General features: G+C 42.7%; 3 protein-coding genes across 5 annotated transcripts; 2 read left to right on the plus strand and 1 right to left on the minus strand.

Annotated features, from left to right (window-relative positions):
* The first annotated feature begins 1,061 nt into the window (after positions 1-1,061).
* Positions 1,062-11,144, plus strand: setd7 (SET domain containing 7, histone lysine methyltransferase). 2 transcript variants are annotated; one of them, XM_020452706.2, is made up of 9 exons: positions 1,062-1,217; positions 2,680-2,809; positions 2,930-3,131; positions 3,298-3,487; positions 3,580-3,661; positions 5,346-5,463; positions 9,113-9,270; positions 9,843-10,028; positions 10,251-11,144. In XM_020452706.2, the coding sequence occupies exons 1-9, from the start codon at positions 1,106-1,108 to the stop codon at positions 10,291-10,293; spliced, it is 1,221 nt and encodes a 406-aa protein (XP_020308295.1). In that variant the 5' UTR covers positions 1,062-1,105; the 3' UTR covers positions 10,294-11,144. The 2 variants fall into 2 exon arrangements, with proteins under 2 accessions (XP_020308295.1, XP_020308297.1); XM_020452708.2 differs by lacking the exons at positions 9,843-10,028; positions 10,251-11,144 and having other exon boundaries at positions 9,084-9,192.
* Positions 11,145-11,363: 219 nt separating this feature from the next.
* On the plus strand, positions 11,364-16,278 carry zgc:113425 (CD20-like domain-containing protein). 2 transcript variants are annotated; one of them, XM_020452710.2, is made up of 6 exons: positions 11,364-11,792; positions 11,932-11,991; positions 12,150-12,281; positions 15,232-15,378; positions 15,508-15,568; positions 15,705-16,278. In XM_020452710.2, the coding sequence occupies exons 1-6, from the start codon at positions 11,628-11,630 to the stop codon at positions 15,809-15,811; spliced, it is 672 nt and encodes a 223-aa protein (XP_020308299.1). In that variant the 5' UTR covers positions 11,364-11,627; the 3' UTR covers positions 15,812-16,278. The 2 variants fall into 2 exon arrangements, with proteins under 2 accessions (XP_020308299.1, XP_020308300.1); XM_020452711.2 differs by having other exon boundaries at positions 11,366-11,792; positions 15,708-16,276.
* A 62-nt stretch (positions 16,279-16,340) lies between these two features.
* LOC109864769 (ras-related protein Rab-33B-like) lies at positions 16,341-19,561 on the minus strand. Its single transcript, XM_020452709.2, has 2 exons — positions 19,037-19,561; positions 16,341-18,655 (listed from the first exon to the last, which is right to left on the minus strand). The coding sequence occupies exons 1-2, from the start codon at positions 19,265-19,267 to the stop codon at positions 18,155-18,157; spliced, it is 732 nt and encodes a 243-aa protein (XP_020308298.1). The 5' UTR covers positions 19,268-19,561; the 3' UTR covers positions 16,341-18,154.
* Positions 19,562-21,756: the final 2,195 nt, after the last annotated feature.

Consider the following 21,756-nt stretch of genomic DNA (forward strand, 5'->3'; position numbering starts at 1 on the left):
AGGGCAACTTCTCCCAACCATCCAGGAACAGGTTGGTGACAATGCCTTTTCCAGCATGATGGAGCACCTTGCCATAAGGCAAAAGTGATAACTAAGTGGCTCGGGGAACAAAACATTGATATTTTGGGTTCATGGCCAGGAAACTTCCCAGACTTTAATCCCATTGAGAACTTGTGGACGCCCTGGATGGACAAACAAAAATCCACAAATTCTGACAAACTCCAAGCATTGATTATGCAAGAATGGGCTGCCATCAGGCTGTCATGTGGCCCAGAAGTTAATTGACAGCATGCCAGGGAGGATTGCAGAGGTCTTGAAAAAGAAGGGTCAAACTGCAAATATTGACTCTTTGCATCAACTTCATGTAATTGTCAATAAAAGTATTTGACATTTATGAAATGCTTGTAATTAACCTTCAGTATTCCATAGTAACATCTGACAAAAATATCTGAAGACACTGAAGCAGCAAACTTTGTGAAAATGTATATTTGTGTCATTCTCAAAACTTTTGGCCACGACTGTACTTTACAAATGCACTGGATGTAGACAGGAGGAGTATTATATACCAGCTGAGCCAAAATGCTGCAATTGTGTTGGTAAACATCCACCCAAATTTCTGAAGTGTCCTGTTAGGGAGAAGGAGATGGCAAGAATAAGGGCTGTCCAGAATGTCTCCCACCCATAGGCATTGAGAAGAGTGGAAGAAAGGCATGAAGTTGAAGAAGTAATAGTAGTAGGAGTAGACACAAGATGATGTTCCTTTTCAACAGAGGGATCCTGACATGTTCCATGTTAATTAAGAAGGTGAACTTTGTTGCGTTTACTTTGGTTATCAACTGCACAGAGCAAACGGAAATAGAATCGGAGAAAATTGGCATGATTGTGAGTGCAATTGAGCGTTTTTGGGGACTTGGGAACTTTTCTGTAGAGGCATTACAAGGAATCTTGTTGATGAATGCTCCGTCTCCCCGCAATGTAATATATTATTTTTGTTTTCTTTCAACACCCGGTACAGTAGGTGGCGGCAATACACCTATAGGTGTATTCTGCCATAACACTTTAAAGAAGAAGAAGAAAAGAGCTGAGGGAAGCAGTGTAGTGGTTGATGAAGTGCAGAATATTACAAAATCGACCGCAACACGTCAATTCTCTGCGCGTGTCATCCACGGAAAGGGCCACTATGGACAGCGATGATGATATGGAAGAAGTCGTTGAAGGTACGGAAAAGGCTGACAAACGCATATGCGTCGTTTTTTGTTACATATTTTCCGGTAAACTCTCCGCATACTATACCGTGAACAAATTGATATTATGGTTTTTGACAGGGGTTGTGGGCCCGTCGCGCCCGGGACTTTATTTCCGATGGAAGCCCACTCTTCGGGCGAGCGAGGCAGCAGTAGCGACACAACTGGGCTGATGTGCTTTGACACTCGAGTTAAAATGCAGTTAGAAAAATTATTACATTGTACTGTAAATTTGCGTGCGCTCTGGACGCGTAGGCTACGTCGATACGTTTGCCAAAATTGTAGACTTGACCTAAAGTTTGTCATTATGTGCTGCGCTAAATCCGTGACACTTTACTAACCGTAGGCCTACTTTCTTTTACATCACAAAATTGTTACTTTTAGAACATATTTTTGTTATTCACAGCCAACATGTGCTGACTCAGTAACATTGTTTTTAGGGAATATCAGGGGTAATTCGATATGCATAGGGTCAGACGACCGCGTGCGTGCGAGTTCTTGTACATGTTGACAATTCCATATGTAGCTGCTGGCACCTGGTTACTTATATTTTGTTTAGGGTTGAGTTAAACTAAAATATTAAATATAGCTGCAACACCCTCAGAATCAACTAGTCTTAAAGCTCCTAATCCATGGCCCAAATAGTAATTAATATCAGTTGATGTGGTCCTGCTACTCATTCAGTTAAAATGATCACAAGAGCAGAGAAAGGCCAGTGCATTTCGCAACCCACACATGATTTACTGCACACACTCTATGTAATTGTTTGAAACCTGGACTTTTTACCACATTTAATAAGGCATGTCTTACCTTGCTTCATGGTAGCCTGGCCAAAATCCGACCATAGTAACGTTGAGGGAATTATTACTCATATGCCATTGAAACCAGCATTTCTCTTGGTTTACAAATCAACATTTTTCACTAGCCAGAGGCACAAACCTAGTCATATTATGACTAGGATTGTGCCTTTGGTTGATGAAAGAAATGTCGCTTTTGAAACCAAGAGAAGCAAGGTATAGTATTACCAACCCTGAAGTGGTGCTGCCATGGCACACAAGTGGTCAGGTTGCCCGAATATCATCAGACTTTGATCTGGATCAGGACAGCAAGCACAGCGAAGGGTGCATTTATCATCTGGACTCAGTTTTTCAAAGGTTATCTGGTCGTTTTTTACAATTGGATAGGATTAAATGCATAGGAATATAGAACAGGTGTCCCCATAAAGGCGATGAGTCATCCATTCTATTTATTCTATGCATTTAATCCTATCTGATAACTTTTGAAAAACTGGGCCCAAATACAGTGAATTGGCAATAATGCAGACTCCTAAATGTGTGGTTCTTTTTCCGAGACGATTTGTAGCAATGGAGGCTGTTGAACTCCAGTGTAAACTGTCTTGTGCCTCTGTCCAATCCTGATGTGTGTGCGTATCCAGGCCCTCTGGATGAGGATGACCAGCCTCACGGGTTCTGTACAGTCACCTTCTCCTCCAGTGATCGCTTTGAAGGACATTTTACACATGGAGAAAAGAATGGAAAGGGCAAGTTCTTCTTTTTCGATGGCAGGTATGACAGAAAAGCATACACAGTCCATTCAAGTGTGACTGATCTCACTTGCTCGGTCAGGCTCTTATCAAGCTACGTTGCCTTGCCTTAATTAACCCTCTCCCTTCCTCCCCTCCACAGCACCTTGGAGGGGTTCTATGTGGACGATGCGTTACAGGGTCAGGGGGTATACTCGTACGAGGATGGAGGGGTCCTCCGTGGGACATATATGGATGGGGACCTCAACGGCCCTGCACAGGAGTTTGACTCTGAGGGCCGGCTGATGTTTGAAGGCCAGTACAAAGACAACAGCCGCTATGGGGAGTGTTGGATCTACTACCCTGTGAGTCATCATACTCACCTGTAACTTATGTTACACTACACAAGTTACATTGAGATGTTATAGGGAGGAGAACCTACCACTAAAGTTGGTTGCTTTTCCATATTCAATAATGAAGAATGAATTGATTGAACACTCAACTAATTGCTGTCTGTGTGTGTGTGTCCAGGACCGTGGCAGTGTATTTGGGCAGGTGAACGAGGATGGCGAGATGACCGGTAAAGCAGTGGCGTATGTTTACCCTGATGGCCAAACGGCTCTCTATGGGAGCTTCGTGGAGGGGGAGCTGATCGAGGCTCGACTTGCCGCCCTGGTTTCCATGGAGACCACCAGACCACACTTTGACGTTTCATCTGACAGTAAGTGACATGAGACACAGCAAAAGTAAACTTGTAGTCAAATATAATGCTATATGGTTTCTAAAATTTCAGCATTTCCTGTTCTTTCTTAGGCCCTGTGTATTCCTATGATAAATCCACTTCCACCTGTATCGCTACCCACACTCTTCTTCCAGACCCCTATGAAAGCAAAAGGTAGGTACAGTGCATTCAGACAGTATTCAAACCCCTTGACTTTTTCCACATTTTGTTGCGTCACAGCCTTATTCTAAAATGTTTTAAATAAATAAAAAGTCCTCATCAATCTACATAATACCCCACAATGACAAAGCGAAAACAGTTTTTTTAAACATTTTTGCAAATCTATATATATATATTTAAAAAAATACCTTATTTACAGGTATTCAGACCCTTTGCTATGAGATTTGAAATTGAGCTCAGGTGCATCCCGTTTCCATTGATCATCCTCGATGTTTCTACAACTTGATTGGAGTCCACCTGTGGTAAATTCAATTAATTGGATATGATTTGGAAAGGCACACAGTTGACAGTGCATGTCAGTGCAAAAACCAAGCCATGCGGTCGAAGGAATTGTCCATAAAGCTCTGAGACCGGATCGTGTCGAGGCACAGATCTGGAGAAGGGAAGCAAAAAATGTCTGCAGCATTGAAGGTCCCCAAGAACACATTGGCCTCCATCATTCTGGGACGGCAGGGCAGCCTAGTGGTTAGAGCGTTGGGTTAGTAACCGGAAGGTTGCAAGTTCAAATTCCTGAGCTGACAAGGTACAAATCTGTCGTTCTGCCCCTGGACAGGCAGTTAACCCACTGCTCCTAGGCCGTCATTGAAAATAAGAATTTGTTCTTAACTGACTTGCCTAGTTAAGGGTAAAATAAAAAAATTCTTAAATGAAAGAAGTTTGGCGCCACGAAGACTCTTCCTAGAGCTGGCCAAACTGAACAATCGGGGGAGAAGAGCCTTGGTCAGGGAGGTGCCCAAGAACCCGAAGGTCACTCTGACAGAGAGTGACCCACTCTGTGGAGAAAACCTTCCAGAAGGACAACCATATCTGCAGCACTCTACCAATCAGGCCGTTATGGTAGTGGCCAGACAGAAGCCAGAAGCCAAAAGGAACAGCTCGCCTTGAGAAACAAGAGTCTCTGGTCTGATGAAACCAAAATTGAAAACCTTTGCCTTGATGCCAAGCACCACGTATGGAGGAAACCTGGCACCATCCCTATGGTGAAGCGTAGCCTGATGAAGACAGCTTGGCTGTCGAAATGTTGGTAATTAAATTTTTGCATCTGAGTTCCTAGATGTGGCGGTGACCGCATCATGCTGTGGGGAAACTTTTCAACGCCAGGGACTGGGAGACTAGTCCGGCTCGAGGGAGAGATGAACAGACGAAAGTACAGAGATCCTTGATGAAAACCTGCTCCAGAGCGCTCAGGACCTCAATGGGCCGAAGGTTCACCTTCCAACAGGATAACGATCTTAAGCAAAAAGCCAAGACAACGCAGGAGTGGCTTCAAGACAAGTCTCTGAATGTCCTTGAGGGGCCCAGCTGGGCTCCCCATCCAACCTGACAGAGATTGAGAGGAACTGCAGAGAAGAATTGGAGAAACTCTCCAAATACAGGTGTGCCAAGCTTGTAGCGTCATATCCAAGGAGACTCAAGGCTGTAATCAATGCCAAAGGTGCTTCAACAAAGTACTGAGTAAAGGGTCTGAATATTTATGTAAATGTGATATTTCTGTTTTCCATTTTTAATACATTTGTTTTTGCATAGACATATCCTATGGGTTTACCTTCGGCTATCGTATAAATGGAGAAGCTGATCTGAAGTCAGTTTTGCTGCTTCATTCCCTGTTGTGTCACAGGGTATTTGTGGCAGACTCACTGATCTCAGGAGCAGGAGAAGGCTTGTTTGCCAAGATGGATGTTGAGGCCAATGTTGTAATGGCCTTTTACAACGGAGTACGCATCACACACTCAGAGGTAAGAGGGAGACAGAGCTGTGTTTGTGTGTCAAATCAAATGTTACTTGTCACATGCTTTTGTAAACAACAGGTGTAGACCAACATTGAAATGCTTACTTACGGTCCCTTCCCAACAATGTAGAGGGGGAAAAAATAGAGAAATAATAACACAAGGAAATAATAGACCATGTGTAATGATAACTTGGCTATATACATGGGGTACCAGTACCAAGTCAATGTGCAGGGGTACAAGGTAATTGAGATAGATATGTACCGTGGTTCCTCCTTTAAAAGTTGCGAGCGTACACCGTGAGACTTAGGTAATTTGTGGTTTAGTACGGTACTCTGCATCACCACTTCATTGCTTCAGACCAGCGCAATGGGGAGTTAGAGCACTGATTTTACTTTTGAGTGGCGCAACGGTCTAATGCAAGCTGTGTTGCTACAAATGCTGGTTCAATACCCGTGCTGGCCTCGACTGGGAGACCCATGAGATGACTGTAGGTTTTTGGTTTCTCTGCCTATAAAGTAATTTATAACTATTCATGTTTAACTGGCTTTATTTACAAATTAGTAAATGTCTCACCCCATGTCCAAGAATGGCCTTTTTCTCGCTCATTTTACGTTATTTGAAAATGAAATAATCTCCAAAATATTTAAGGAGCATTGCACTAATAATGGCGCTGACTAGGGAAACGTTCCCGCTGTTCAGTTCTTAGTGTCAGTCTGCACGTTCAAACTAAAACAATGTAACTACACTGCTCAAAAAAATAAAGCAAACACTAAAATAACACATCCTAGATCTGAATGAATGAAATATTCTTATTAAATACTTTTTTCTTTACATAGTTGAATGTGCTGACAACAAAATCACACACAGATTATCAATGGAAATCAAATTTATCAACCCATGGAGGTCTGGATTTGGAGTCACACTCAAAATTAAAGTGGAAAACCACACTACAGGCTGATCCAACTTTGATGTAATGTCCTTAAAACAAGTCAAAATGAGGCTCCGTAGTGTGTGTGGCCTCCACGTGCCTCTATGACCTCCCTACAATGCCTGGGCATGCTCCTGATGAGGTGGTCTCCTGAGGGATCTCCTCCCAGACCTGGACTAAAGCATCCGCCAACTCCTGGGCAGTCTGTGGTGCAACGTGGCATTGGTGGATGGAGCGAGACATGATGTGCTCAATTGGATTCAGGTCTGGGGAACGGGCGGGCCAGTCCATGGCATCAATGTCTTCCTCTTGCAGGAACTGCTGACACACTCCAGCCACATGAGGTCTAGCATTGTCTTGCATTAGGAGGAACCCAGGGCCATCCGCACCAGCATATGGTCTCACAAGGGGTCTGAGGATCTCATCTCGGTACCTAATGGCAGTCAGGCTACTTCTGGCGAGCACATGGAGGGCTGTGCGGCCCCCCCAAAGAAATGCCACCCCACACCATGACACGTGCTCCGTGTGAACCTGCTTTCATCTGTGAAGAGCACAGGGCGCCAGTGGCGAATTTGCCAATCTTTGTGTTCTCTGGCAAATGCCAAACGTCCTGCACGGTGTTGGGCTGTAAGCACAACCCCCACCTGTGGACGTCGGGCCCTCATACCACCCTCATGGAGTCTGTTTCTGACCATTTGAGCAGACACATGCACATTTGTGGCCTGCTGGAGGTCATTTTGCAGTGCTCGTCTTGCTCCTCCTTGCACAAAGGAGGTAAGGTAAATTGTTAATATTCATCTATGCATGAGATGTTGGGTTGTTGCCCTCCTACGGCCTCCTCTACGGCCTCCTCCACGTCTCCTGATGTACTGGCCTGTCTCCTGGTAGCGCCTCCATGCTCTGGACGCTACGCTGACAGACACAGCAAACCTTCTTGCCACAGCTCGCATTGATGTGCCATCCTGGATGAGCTGCACTACCTGAGCCACTTGTGTGGGTTGTAGACTCCGTCTCATGCTACCACTAGAGTGAAAGCACCGCCAGCATTCAAAAGTGACCAAAACATCAGCCAGGAAGCATAGGAACTGAGAAGTGGTCTGTGGTCACCACCTGCAGAACAGAACCATTCCTTTATTGGGGGTGTCTTGCTAATTGCCTATAATATCCACCTGTTGTCTATTCCATTTGCACAACAGCATGTGACATTTATTGTCAATCAGTGTTGCTTCCTAAGTGGACAGTTTGATTTCACAGAAGTGTGATTGACTTGGAGTTACATTGTTTAAGTGTTCCCTTTATTTTTTTAAGCAGTGTAATAATGGCATGTTTATGCTTTCATCAATAAAATAATGATAAAAATACTCTGGCATTTAGATTTTTTTTATTTAGTTACGGATCCATAACGATTTACTATGGGAATAAATATCACTGAATTACAGAAATATTCTCATCCTCTATATGTAATTGTTGGCGTAGTCACATTTTTCAATATACTGTAGACCTACCGTAGGCGACATGAGTCTCAGTTTTGAGTAATGTGCTGTTAAAAGTGGTTTAGGTCTTATTTATTTAGAGCATATTGACGTTAGAAGCAATAGCCTACAACAATTTTACTACAATTTCGCACTGCTCTGAGACAAGCAATCAATGAATTATTTTCACTGGATCTCCGTTTGGGTGTTGGTTAGACTAGAATGACAAAATTAGGGTGTAGAAATGTTACGCTCTTAGTGTAACTTTTATTTAACTAGGCAAGTCAGTTAAGAACACAATCTTATTTACAAGGACAGCCTACTCATTCCTCCCCGTTGGAGAATTGAACCCCGGTCTCCCACGAGCGTGCCCTACCCGCACGACACCGATTCTTTAGCTAAATAGCCCAGTAAAGTACTCCTGACCGGCACATTGTACAGCGCCATATTTTCCATTCCATCCTAGAAGGTTTTTCTTGGAATAGAAATACCCTAGATTAATATGAATGAATTAAGCAAGTACCAGTCAAATGTTTGGACACACCTACTCATTCCAGGTTTTTTCTTTAGTTTACTATTTTCTACATTGTAGAATAATCGGGAAGACACCACAACTATGAAATAACACGTATGGAATCAGTTAAGAACAAATTCTTATTTACAAGGACAGCCTACTCCTTCCTCCCCGTCGGGGAATTGAACGCCTGTCTCCCGTGTGTCCGCATTCTCTAGTACAGTCATTATTGAAGGCTATCAAATGCTTCTCAAAGATGCCCTCTGGTGGTCAAACTAGCACCAACTAGCATTAATGGTACCAGTGGTTCACACTTAAATAACGTGCCATAGAATTCTGCGGCAACATGCAAGCTGCGCCGCAGCACGCTGCAACTTTTAAAGGAGGAACCACTGTTGTTATGGGTAAAGTGACTAGGCAACCGAATAGAAAATGCATAACAGCAGTGTATGTGATGAGTCAAAATAGTTCATGCAAATATGGTCAATGCAGATAGTCTGGCTAGCTATTTGGTTAACTATTTACGTGTGTGTGTGTGTGTGTGTTCATGCAAAACCAGCTTAAGCTCTAGGTGACGTTATGTAAAATTTTCACAAAGACCAGGTATGGGCAATAATCATTCACATGGCAAACCAAATACTGTGTATATAGAAGTCTGTGCTAAACACAACTTAATTTTCAAATTAAATACTTGTTGTTTTTGTTGTTGTTGTTTGTGGTGTTGCCAACGGTGCTTCCCAGGTAGACACTAGGGATTGGTCCCTGAACGGGAATACCATCTCCCTGGATGAGGACACGGTGATCGACGTTCCACAGCCCTTCCACCAGATGGACAGATACTGTGCCTCGCTGGGACACAAGGCCAACCACTCCTTCACCCCAAACTGCAAATACGACCCGTGAGAATAATCCAAGCATAGCAGGAACAAATATGACCCAACTTGAGAGCAACATGATGTTCAGGAGGGTACAATGTTTTGAAGAGTAAAGATAGAAATGTAATGTATTCTATGGTTGGATGGTATGCAGATTTTCATACCATTTCTGTACCACACCGGGGTATACGGTGTAACCGAAAGTGCACACACTGTGTGCTATTAATAATAATTAAACGCACAAAACAATTTCGGCAACAGGGATCTTGAGATTGAATGTCTGCTGTAACCATGAAGCTTGATCTTTACATCTAACCACTTCGCAAGTAAGGTAGCAAACCAAATTCAAAGCTGGAGCCCTGTGCTGGATATAATTTATTTAGTTATACTTAGTTATACTTAACTTATAATTATAAGCAGTGGCGTAGCACACAGGCGTGGGTGCCCCAAACCCACAATGTTTTTTTACAGTATTGAAAATCATACCGTTGGTATAAATGATATATATCGTCCGAGCCTAATGTATTCTGTCATGTTCTATTCCAGTATATGTTCCATTATTAAAAACGCGTCTGTCTGTTCATTTGTTTTCTCAGATTCGTCCACCCTCGTTTTGGACCCATCAAGTGCGTCCGCACCCTGCAGGCGGTGCAGAGGGATGAGGAGCTGACTGTTGCCTATGGTTACGACCACGAGCCATCGGGGAAGAGCGGTCCAGAAGCACCAGACTGGTACAAACAGGAACTGCAGGCCTTCCAGCAAAGACAGGCTACCAACAGCCAGTAAAAAAAAACGCACTACTACTCCACTCAATCTACCCAAACAACTACTACAATTAAGCATCTACTACTCCAGTCGTATAACTGCTACCCACCTCCCTGCCCTTTGCACAGGAGCAATAAGTCCCAAAATGTAAAAAATAAAATAATTTCAAAATACCGACCCAGTTGGGGCAACTTTCCCGACCTGAACTAATGTTACCCAAACACCCTCTACCTTAACAGTGCTCTCAATGAAGCCCTGTTTCAACCTCCACCTACTCATTGACAACCGCCCTCCTCTAGACTGAACCCCTCTGCCTGAGCCCCCAGTCTTGCTACGGCTGCTCCTTGAGGACAAATGGCACAGACTCTTTCCAAACATTGAAGGATTGTTCCAGAGCTTGGCATCACAGGTGGAATGTGTGATATGTCGCTTTGTATGATATAGGAATGGGACACTGCTGTCTGTACGTGGGTGAGGATGTTATGGTGCTATGGAGATCAGCACTAACCCGGCCACACTTGCACTTAAACACAGGAACATATGGTTTACGTCAAGAGACCAATCAGATGTAATGTACAAGGTTTACTGCTGTATTTGCTGCTTTGTGAGTCTTGTTCTCCCCAATCTGTCTTTTATACAACCTTTGGACATGAACTGGTATGTGGAGTGTCCTTGATATTAGTTTGGTAATTGTGATGAAGTTAGACCCCTATTCCTTTTACTCTGCTGTGACAGGATGTGTACTGGCTGTTTAAACCTTGTTCCTGTGTCAATCTAAATAGGTTTCAAGACATTGGTGTTGCCAAATAATTTCCCCAACATCACCTGAGTATAGTATAAATTAGATTCTAAATGGCCTCTTGTGCCACTTAGAGTAAATTGACATGGTTGGCCTTCTAACCTTTTTTTTTTACATGCATTAAATACTAACCAATGATGTCTATGGTTATTTAGTTACATTTATTTATCAACACTTTTCTCACCTTTTGGTTTGTGTTATTGTCAACTCTGCACATGATTCAGACCAATAAGTGAGCTCATCTTTGGAGACTGCTTCTCTTTTGGATAAAAAGGTCAACTGTGATGGAAGTAGCCCAGACTAAACACAAATAAAGACTACATGAACCATCCCACTGTGACTTGCAAAGATTTCTTTATTCCAACGTGCTAGTTTTAACAAAGAGTATGTGTAAATTATTCATGTATTGATTAATCTCTATTGGCAATAGTTTAGTATTCAAAACCAGATTTGTGTTAGCTCATGAAACGCAACATCGCGAGAAGGAACTACCTCCTACCTACCAGAATGATGGCCGAGAAGGGGTTAAATATTTGCATTGTATTTCCTTGCTGTGCACCTGCGCGTGGGCGGGTTAATGGTTAACGCGCTGAAGTACACCTGTCCTGCGTGAGTCAACAGAAACCAACACAACAGCCCGGAAGAAAGTCAATGAGCGGGCAGGGTGAAAGGACAGTTGACCTATTTAACAAAAGTGTAATACATTATAAAAATGTTGCAGTGAGAGAACTTATTGTGGAAGTCGGACTGGGTGTTTTTCTGTGAACTCGATAGGACAAAGGACTTTGGAAGCGCCAAAGTGAAAGTGCGTCGTGAGATGGACCGCTACCGGTATTTCATCTTTAACCAGCGCAGTGTCGTCGTTCTGGGCATTCTGCAGGTAGCATGTGCGGCGCTGTGCTTGGTGTGCGGATTCATTGATGCGTTTTTTCGGAAAAACACCACACTCAGTGAAACTAGGGCACCTGTGTGGGCGGGTTTGGTGAGTATGAGTGTTCTTTCATCGAAACAGATTTACTGATTCATCAAAATATAGAGGATGACACTTGACTATATTGATTTTGTGGTGACACATTGGACTGTGCCTGTTTGTCGTCATTCATAATGACTTCCTCGTATAGATTATGGCCTGCCCAGGTGCGCTGGCGCTCTTTGCTTCCCAAAGGAAAAACCCAGTATTGGTAAGTGTGATAAAGGTAGCCTTGGCTTGATGCTTCGTTCCTCCTATTGAATTATAATTAAAGCACACCAAACATGACTGTTAATTTTGTCTAACTGAATGCCACAAAGGTGACAAATAATATTAAATCCTCTAATAGCGTGGTTTGACCCTGTTCAGGTGAATGTAATGATCGCTGTCTCAGTGTGCTCCTGTGTTTCCGTGGTGATGGTGTCAGGTTACGCCTTCCTAACTTTGACCTATGGCGAGAATGACAACGAGGTGTTCCACCATCACAACAACCTTGAAGTGGTAATACCCTACCACAAACGGTCAACACTACGAACTCTTTCACACACAGCCCCTAGTCTGGTCTGTGTGTCAGTCAGTTTCTGTCACAAATGATTTAGTCTGGTATATCCAACCTGGTCTCACAGCATTTGGTATAGTTCTGTACATGCATTTGAGGCAATCTTATTTTAGCCAAACTCAACGTCAGAAAGAAACAAAGATTTGAACGCAATTAAACTATAAATATCACAGATAGGAGCTTTAGTTACCAGTATATTTGTTTATATGGCTTGTTCAAAAAAAAGAAAAGTTGACCCTGAAAACCGTATTTTCAAAGACGAGTGGATGGAACAGTATTTATTCATTTTCCCCGCAACTAGCACAAAACCAATGTGCCTGATATGCAGTGAGTCTGTAGCTCTCTTGAAAAGTGCCAATGTTAAGCGCCATTATGACACCAGGCATAGTAAATTCGATCAGATGTATCCCCTGAACACAGAGGTGAGAACAAACAAGATTAACCAACTCAAATCCCAATATGAGAGGTCCACCAAAGTCCTTGTCAATTCCCTGACAGCCCAACAATGTGTTCACTGAGGATAGCTTGGGTTTTGGGAAAACACAAAAAACCATTTTCAGATGCTGAGATGGTAAAACAATGCATGTGTGAAGTTGCTGACACCTTGCTTGAAGGTAAAACAAAAAGATGAGCTCAGGGAAAAGATAAACCATATCCCACTGTCAGATTCCACAGCAATGAGGAGATCTGGAATATTAGCTGAAGATTTAACTTCACAAATTGATGAGGCCATTCAGAATGCACCATGCATTTCATTAGCTGTGGATGAATCAACAGATAACACTGATAATGCCCAGCTTCTGGTGTTTGTCAGATTTTATAACGAAACAAAGGAATTCTGTGAGAAGCTGTTGGGCTTAACAAATCTAGAAGCACACACACACACAGGGGAGAGGATATCCATGAGGTCATCAAAGGGATGCTGACAAGAAGGGGGAGAGATCTCAAGTCACTGGTCTCCACACCACAGATGGAGCTCCAGCCATGATAGGAAGAGGGAGGAGACTGGTTGCACGTTTGAAAGAGGACCACCCTGACCTGAAATATCACCACATCATTCATCAATCTGTCCTGTGTGTCAGTCTGGGAGAAGAGTATTCTGAGGTCAGGACAACGATGATGAAACTGAAAAACCTTTTTGAGAGCAACATCATCCCTACAACACCACTTGCTACGAGGCATTCTGACAGAGGCCGATGCCAGTTTTGATGACTTACTACTGCACAACACCGTCAGATGGCTCAGCAAAGGCAGGGTTTTGGAAAGCTTTTGGGCCATTCAGGAGGAAATCAAAGTTTTCTTATCAGAGCAAAAGAGTGACATGGCAACTCAGTTTTTGGAAGATGAGAAGATGGAAACAGTTGGATTTTTGACAGACATTACATCACACCTTAATTAACCCGAATGTTAAGCTGCAGGGACAGGACAACACAACGTGTGCTATGATAACAGCAGTCTGGGCTTTCCAGAAGAAATTTGAGCTTTTCAAGAATGACCTCCAGGGAGAACGTGTCCACTTTACCAATCTTCTGGTGCAAACGCAGGGAGACAAAGATGTTCCCAACCATGTTGATCACATCCAGAAGCTGATGTAAAACTTCAAGGCTTGCTTTTATAACTTTATTGTTGGAAGAGAACTGCTGCTGCTCATCCAGAACCCCTTCTTGGTCACAAATGTGACAAAGTTGTCTGAAGAAGGAAAACAGATCTTTAAATAAGGAGATGTTGCATCACTGCAAATGGAGTCGATTGAGCTGCAAGAAGATGTGGCTTTGAAGGAGCAGGCGATTGGTGATTTGTGACCCTGTCACATTCCGGGAAAAGATGGTGCCAGCAGCTGATGTCCCTGTTCTCAAATAACTGGCACTATACATCCTGACCATGTTTGGCTCCACATACAGCTGTAAATCAGCCTACTCCACAATTAAGTTTATTATTTAAAAAAATACAGCACCAGGCTCCCCAATGAACACTTGCACCAGTGTCTCAGAGTTTCTCGAACATCATTTGCACCAAAGTTCAAAGCAGATTATTTTTGTTAATATCCTTTGTTCTCCAGAAAACATGCACTTTATTTTATTTAAAAAACATTTAATTCAAGGCCCGTGTACAATGGTTCAAATAGTAGTTGAGTAACCCTGCTCTATTTAGTATGAGGTGTGTTTATTAATTTGTGGATGTCCATCACCCATTTCGTATGATATGTTACGAATTACAATTCATATTATATGTTATGAATTTGCCAAAAGTATTATGTTACGAATTTCAGCTAGGTGGCTAACGTTAGCTAGCTCGCTAGGTTAGGAGTTAGGGTTAAGTTTATGTCACCAGTGTTAAATGGCTGGCTGGTTAGCGGAGTGCGTGCTAATAGCATTTCAGCTCTGAGACCTTGAAGTATTTGTTTCCCATACTCTGCAAGGGCTGCGGCTTTTGTGGAACGATGGGTAACGGTGCTTCGAGGGTGACTTGTCTGTGTGCAGAGGGTCCCTGGTTCGAGGAGAGGGACGGAAGCAATACTGTTACATTTAGAAGTTAGGTTAAAGGAAGGATAAGCTAACATGCTAGGTAGTTGCAAAGTAGTAAGTAGTTGAAAAGTTGCTGAAATCCTGAAGTTGGTTTGCTAGACGTTCGCATTGTACATTTGCCTTAAGTAACCATCTCAAAATCAAGAATGTAAGATTTACATACAGAATAATACGAAATGCTCTGAGACCAGGTTGGTATATCTGACACTTCCTCCCTGATAGCCTGGGGATGAGGTTACAAAGGATTTGACTAAAGCAGAAAGTACTCTCTCTAAATCCTAAGGAGGTACCTAAATACCAGTCTTACACCCCAAACACACCTTGGATGGTTCATCAATAATAATGTGTGTTTCTGACTGCTCTACAGAGGTTTATGCTGAGCCGGATGGTGAAAGGGGCCAATGCCACCATACTGTTGGTCTGTATGGTCAGCCTGGTCCTCTCCTCTCTCATCGCCTTTGTAGGCTGTCGCAGTCTGCCCCTCTGTGGCTGCTACGATGGTCTCACTGGCCTGGTAAGAACATGTAGTAGTGCTAAACTACACTAAACCATTTCACAGCACTAGATAATCATACCTGCTAATCATATGCAGTTATCTGCCTAATCCTCCCAAGTTTTCAGACTGTGTATGTGTGTGTTTCAGGAGATATTGGTCCCTCAGAATGACCCCAGCCCACAGACTGAGCTTGTGTGTACATGGCAAGGTAAGTTATCTAGGTGAGTGAGGAAGAGGGAAAGCTAGGTGGTCGAGCTCTGGCTAGTCTTAGGCTGAGAGTTTGCTACTGTATGTTGAGACACTTGTTTGGTATTGACTGTAGTGATAGTTGCTCTCTCCCCCAGCAGGTGGCGAAGACAGTGTGTTAAACTCTCCAGTGAACTTCAGCGACAGATGTCCTGAGGAAGAGGAGGCGCCCTCCAAACTCCCCCCCTACAGCAGACTCACCTGAGAGGAATCCTCTAGGCCAGTGGTTACCTAACCTAACCTCGTGAAAGGGGACTTCACAAGGTTAGGATGAAAACCAGCAGACCCAGCTATAGAGGATTGTTATGTTTAAGTGAGTAGCTAATTATATTATTGTCCACTAGCATTTCACCAAACAGAGAACCAAGAGGCAGAATAACAGATGCAATATACCAAACATTTCAAACTGCCATTTCAAATATGTTTCTTTTTTTACCACTTATTACCCATCTACTTGTATGTGTAAATCCCTGTGTAATATACACATAATTAGTGTAAATATGCCTTTTTTAATGAATTTGCTAAAGTTTCAGCTTGGAAGTGCCTTGTGGTATCCCGTGACTGTTGAAATGTACATGGTCCTTCTGTGAGGCTGCTCACGTTTGGATTGTTGCCCTGTTTTATAGGTGATGCCATGTTATATTCAACTAAATAAATCTTCTGTAGTATTTTTTTGGGTGATCTTTCTTTAACCGCCCTGTACCACTGACATGTTTTCATGAAATAACAATGCCTTGAAATGTACAGAATGCTTTATTGTAAGGCTACACAACATTTGTAATGCAAGGCTTCACTCCCTTTTTGTGTTCCCAAAAGTTCAGACCTGATGTGTTCTGTCTCTCGACGCAATAAATGGCGCCTTTCTCAAACATACTTATCGGGGCACTTGAAAAGAGTCATGCAGTACACATACCTCTATCAAAAAGTCAAAATAAAATAAACTTAAATGTATGAACTGCAGAGAGCACCAACACATTACAAAATAACACTAAAGACCATATGAAAGTAAAACAAGAGTGCAAGGCAATTTATAAAGCCTACCATTTTCTGTGTCTAGTGTTGTAGACCAATCTAAGCACAACAGGTCAGAGTGAATATTAATCTTGTAATTAATTTCTAACTGTATCCTGAGAAAAGGCCATCTATCTGAGCACACAGTACTTTAGAGCAGCTGATTAATGTGATGCGGCATCTGTGTTCTACTGGCTACAGTCATTTTATGACAAGACTTACTGTTAATCTGACATACAGCACATAAACACAGTCACAAGTCTTCATTAGAGGGTCATTTCACTGGTGGGTTTTCATTGCAACTGTCCCATGTCCAAACAAGCAGAGGGGTTGTATTACAAAGCAGGATCAAGGAGTTAGCTAGCTAACTAACTTGCCTAGATATCCTGAAATAATGTTAGAAGGATAATCTTGAAATGTGCCTGGTCTAAATGACTCAACTAAAACTATCTTAGTTTAGCTTTAAGTAACAAAAAGTAAATTGTAAAAAAGAATAATCAAAGTTAGCTAGCTAATTCATTGATCCTTATTTGCCGTATACCCCTCAGGTGCGTTAGCTAAGCTTAATAGGCAATAACACAGGTACTGTTTTTGACACATTTTACAGACTTATTGTAAAGAGAAAGATGCATTGATAGCAGTCATTCAATTGTGCACTCCGTCATCCATTTAGTATGATATTACATCCTGCAAAAAAAAATATCTACACATTTTGGGGGGTCCAATTCGTACAATATGTTACAAATTTGTTGTGCTTAAGATCCCGGACTGCAGCTTTAACCAAAGCAGATTATGAAGAGGTAATAATGACAAGTTTTGCCCCACATCAACAATGATCTCAGGAGGAGTGGTAAGTGCAGCATCACGTTGTGTTTCACTCACAGTACTTTACTGCACATTTCTCTGATGTTATGCCACACATCTTTCTCACAGTCACACACGTAAAGCTGAAACTCACACACTTGCGATGGACCACAGGACCGGCTGTGATCCAAACACACACAAAGCAATGATGACGATAGTAAAGGCATTTGGGATGACAACACACCAGGGTAGAGCGGATTGAATACGTGTGTGGTTACTTAGAAATGTATTTGTTGTATTTTGTAATAGTTGTTTTATAGATGTGACATATGTAAGACATGCAGCATAATGTAACTTTGCTTAGGAAACCATTTTATAGTTGTCTGCTTTATGCAGGGTACAATTATAAACCCTATGGATGGGAATTTTGGTACAGAAACACCTGAGTGATGTGCACTGATATAGCCTGCTGTAAACTATGAGAGGTATGTGTGCATTATTCCTACATGTAAATCGAGTATGTTGTACATCAATCAGGCAAACTCACAGTATTCTAGCTCAAACACAGTTCAGTGGAACCAGTCAACAAGATTAATTTCAAACAAGTTCCCTTTTGATCTTTTTCTTTCCCATATCACTGAGATGTTTACGTTATATGATAATAGTCCTTCCTTTATCTCCCCCTAACCTCCCTCTCTTGCTTCCTCCGATGCTCTCTCTCACCCCTCCTCTCTCAGCAGCTGCAGGTCCAGCTCACCTTCTCCTCGCCCTCGTCCCTCCCCCTTATCAGGGTTACCGTGTCCCCCCCTAACACCCCCCTGGGCAGCTGGCTAAGTATCAGAGGCTTCTGGGACTTCAGCTTGTGGGCCACCGTCATGAAGATGGCCTCCACGTGATCACTGCTCCCCCGGATACTGTCTCCGCTACCGTCGCTGCTGGGGTTCTTGGCGGACGTCTCAAACAGGGGCATAGAGTGGGCGTCTGCAAACTGCTGGGCCAAGTCCGTGCCCACCTGGACAGAGTTCTGCAGGTCACACTTGTTCCCCACCAGGATCCTCGGGACCTCCTGGCCCAGGGCGTGCTGCTTACACTCCTCGATCCAGGTCGGGAGGCTGCGGAAGCTGGCGGCGCTGGTCACGTCGTACACAAACACCACAGCGTGCACATTGCGGTAGTAGTGCTGTACCATGCTCTTACGAAAGCGCTCCTGGCCTGCCGTGTCCCATAGCTGGACCTGGAGAGGGAAAGAGAGAGAGAGAGGGAGGAGAAAGAGAGTAAAAAATATAATGACACTTAACAGCTTCTTGGATGTATTGAAAGTCCTCAAAAACTGAAACACAGTAGCTTAACCTAATGTCCAATGTGAAGGTGCTAGAGGATGAACTCAACTGTAATATGTGTATGATTCTACAGAGAGCAGTCGGTGCATCAGACAGATAGCTAGTTCTCTCTGCTGCCACTGCCCTTGAGATAAAATATATAGACGTACCCCCCCCCCCCCCCCCACGTGTATGAGGTAACCTGCCTGCGTTCATGCCCATGGTGTTAAATATTGTGCGGTTTTAGAATAATCCAAACAAAAATGTTGCATGTTTTATGTCAACTAACAATTTACCTTGATTGTCTCGCCGTCAATCTCGATAAGTTTCTCCCGAAAGTCCACCCCGATAGTGGCCTCGGTTTTCTCCGGAAACTTGCCAGCACAGAATCGGTAGGTGAGGCAGGTCTTGCCCACCCCGGAGTCCCCAATCACTATGATCTTGAAAATCCGTGTCCGTGGTGGCGGGAGATGAGACGAAACAGTCAGCGAACTGGTGAATTCCATTGACGACTCCACACTTGCCATATTGATTAGTTATTAATTTTCGAGGGTATACTAGCTAGCTAGCTAACTGCCTAGCTAACCAACAGAGCTGTTGTGGCTTGCAAAACTGCCCCTCCAAATGCTAGCTGGATGGGCTGTTAAAATTAGACAAGGAATCTCGGCCAATACAAATGCAACTGGACATTCGTGACAAATCTGTGAGCTCCAAATATAAATGTATGACCATGCATTAGTTTCGTACTGACAATTTCACGTTGCTAGCTAACGCAATCTTCTAACTCCCTCCCTGCCTACGTTAGATATAAAGTCTCGTACAATGTTGACAGAAAACAAGACTCTCGCGAGAGGGGACCAAGAAAGTGAAAGCCTTTCTTGATTGGATCAGATTCGACACAATGGGCGTTGCTTACAACACCAGCCCGCCTCCCACCTCCCTACCAAGCCCAGTCAAACGCTAAAATAAGCATTACACAAGTGAGAATAAATAAATTAACTACAGTACTAAATATTTATACAATTAACATGAAATAATAATAGTTATTCAGATGGTTGAAAATATATAAAAGTGTTAAATACTGTTAATGTTTCAGAAAGTGTCTTTTAACCTCAATTTCAAACAAACATTGTGTCTGGCCAAACAGTGGTCTGTGCTCCTTCCTTACCAAAGTCATCTCCTGTAGTGAAAAAGGCATCAACATGTCCATGAGTACTCGTTTCCTCCTATTACAGTTTGAAAAAATGTTATAGATGACAACATTATCTTTATTGTCATGACTGGTGAATGTTCACTAATTTCCACTCTGTCCTTGTTTTTATTGATGTTGAGTTGCAGTCACTTTTTGAACCATGTAAACTTGTGTTTGTAACATTATTATCGACAGACAGACAGTAACCAACTGGACGTAAGGGGCAACAGGGTAGCCTAGTGGTTAGAGCGTTGGACTAGTAACCGGAAGGTTGTGAATTCAAACCCCCAAGCTGACAAGGTACAAATCTGTCGTTCTGCCCCTGAACAGGCAGTTAACCCACTGTTCCTAGACTGTCATTGAAAATAAGAATTTGTTCTTAACTGACTTGCCTAGTTAAATTAAGGTAAAATAAAACGTATTCAAGCACAGAGTATAGTACTTTGTATACACACTATCATATCCCAGTTGAGTGATTTCTTTGCATAGACCCATGAGTTGAGGCGTGTTATTACACAAGTAACACGACTAAGTTTGATGTATTGGACTTGCCCCAAACATAACACTTTGTATTCAAGAAAAAACAAGTTAATTGCGTGCCTTGTTGCAAACAGGATGCATGTTTTGGAATATTTTTATTCTGTACAGGCTTCCTTCTTTTCACTCTGTCAATTAGGTTAGTATTGTGGAGTAACTACAATGTTGTTTATCTATCCTCAGTTGCCTCCTATCACTGAAATTAAACTTTGTGACTGTTTTAAAGTCACCATTGGCCTCGTGGTGAAATCCCTAAGCGGTTTCCTTCCTCTCTGGCAACTGAGTTAGGAAGGACGCCTGTATCTTTGTAGTGACTGGGTCTATTGATACACCATCCAAAGTGTAATTAATAACTTCACCATGCTCAAAGGGATATTCACTGTCTGCTTCTTTTTTTGTTGTTGTCATCTACCAATAGGGGCCCTTCTTTGCAAGGCATTGGAAAACCTCCCTGGTCTTTGTGGTTGAATTTGTGTTAGAAATTCATTGCTAGACTGAGGGATCTTACATATAATTGTATGTGTGGGGTACAGAAATGAGGTAGTCATTCAAAAAACATGTTAAACACTATTATTGCACACAGAGTGAGTCAATGCAACATATAATGTGACTTGTTTACTCCTACCCCTATTTAGCCTTGCCATAACAAAGGGGTTGAATACTTATTGACTCAAAGATATGTCAACTTTGACATTATGGGGTTTTGTGTGTAGGTCAATGACAAAATATCTAAATTGAATCCATTTTAAATTCAGGCTGTAACAAAACAAAATGTGGAAAAAGTCAAGGGGTGTAATTACTTTCTGAAGGCACTGTATGAGATCATGGATCACTCGCTGGACTCAACTGTGGGATCTGGGATTACTCAGCCTCCTTTGTCAACAAGTTCGGTAAGTAACTTTGATCACTCAGTCAGATCAAACACACTGAGTGTACAAAACATTAGGAACACCTTCCTAATATTGCATTGCACCCCCCTTTTGCCCTCTGAACAGCCTCAATTCTTCAGGGCATGGTCTCTACAAGGCGTCAAAAGCGTTCCACAGGGATACTGGCCCATGTTGACTCCAATTCTTCCCACAGTTGTGTAAAATTGGCTGGATGTCCTTTGGTTGGTCGACCATTCTTGATACACACAGTAAACTGTTGAGCGTGAAAAACTCAGCAGTGTTGCAGTTCTTGACACACTAAAACCAGTGCCCCTTGCACCTTCTACCATACCCCTTTCAAAGGCACTTAAATATTTTGTCTTGCCCATTCACTCTCTGAATGGCACATATACACATC

Source organism: Oncorhynchus kisutch, linkage group LG19, assembly GCF_002021735.2.
Source record: "Oncorhynchus kisutch isolate 150728-3 linkage group LG19, Okis_V2, whole genome shotgun sequence".
NCBI lineage: Eukaryota > Metazoa > Chordata > Actinopteri > Salmoniformes > Salmonidae > Oncorhynchus > Oncorhynchus kisutch.

Excerpts from the sequence above, each read along its gene's own strand:
- setd7 (XM_020452706.2), top strand. The coding sequence starts at position 1,106 with ATGAAGTGCAGAATATTACAAAATCGACCGCAACACGTCAATTCTCTG. Across the intron at positions 3,132-3,297 it reads AGTGTTGGATCTACTACCCT|GACCGTGGCAGTGTATTTGG; the intron begins GTGAGTCATCAT and ends GTGTGTGTCCAG. Across the intron at positions 5,464-9,112 it reads TACGCATCACACACTCAGAG|GTAGACACTAGGGATTGGTC; the intron begins GTAAGAGGGAGA and ends GGTGCTTCCCAG.
- zgc:113425 (XM_020452710.2), top strand. The coding sequence starts at position 11,628 with ATGGACCGCTACCGGTATTTCATCTTTAACCAGCGCAGTGTCGTCGTT. Across the intron at positions 11,793-11,931 it reads CACCTGTGTGGGCGGGTTTG|ATTATGGCCTGCCCAGGTGC; the intron begins GTGAGTATGAGT and ends TTCCTCGTATAG. Across the intron at positions 12,282-15,231 it reads ATCACAACAACCTTGAAGTG|AGGTTTATGCTGAGCCGGAT; the intron begins GTAATACCCTAC and ends ACTGCTCTACAG.
- LOC109864769 (XM_020452709.2), bottom strand. The coding sequence starts at position 19,267 with ATGGCAAGTGTGGAGTCGTCAATGGAATTCACCAGTTCGCTGACTGTT. Across the intron at positions 18,656-19,036 it reads TTGACGGCGAGACAATCAAG|GTCCAGCTATGGGACACGGC; the intron begins GTAAATTGTTAG and ends TTCCCTCTCCAG.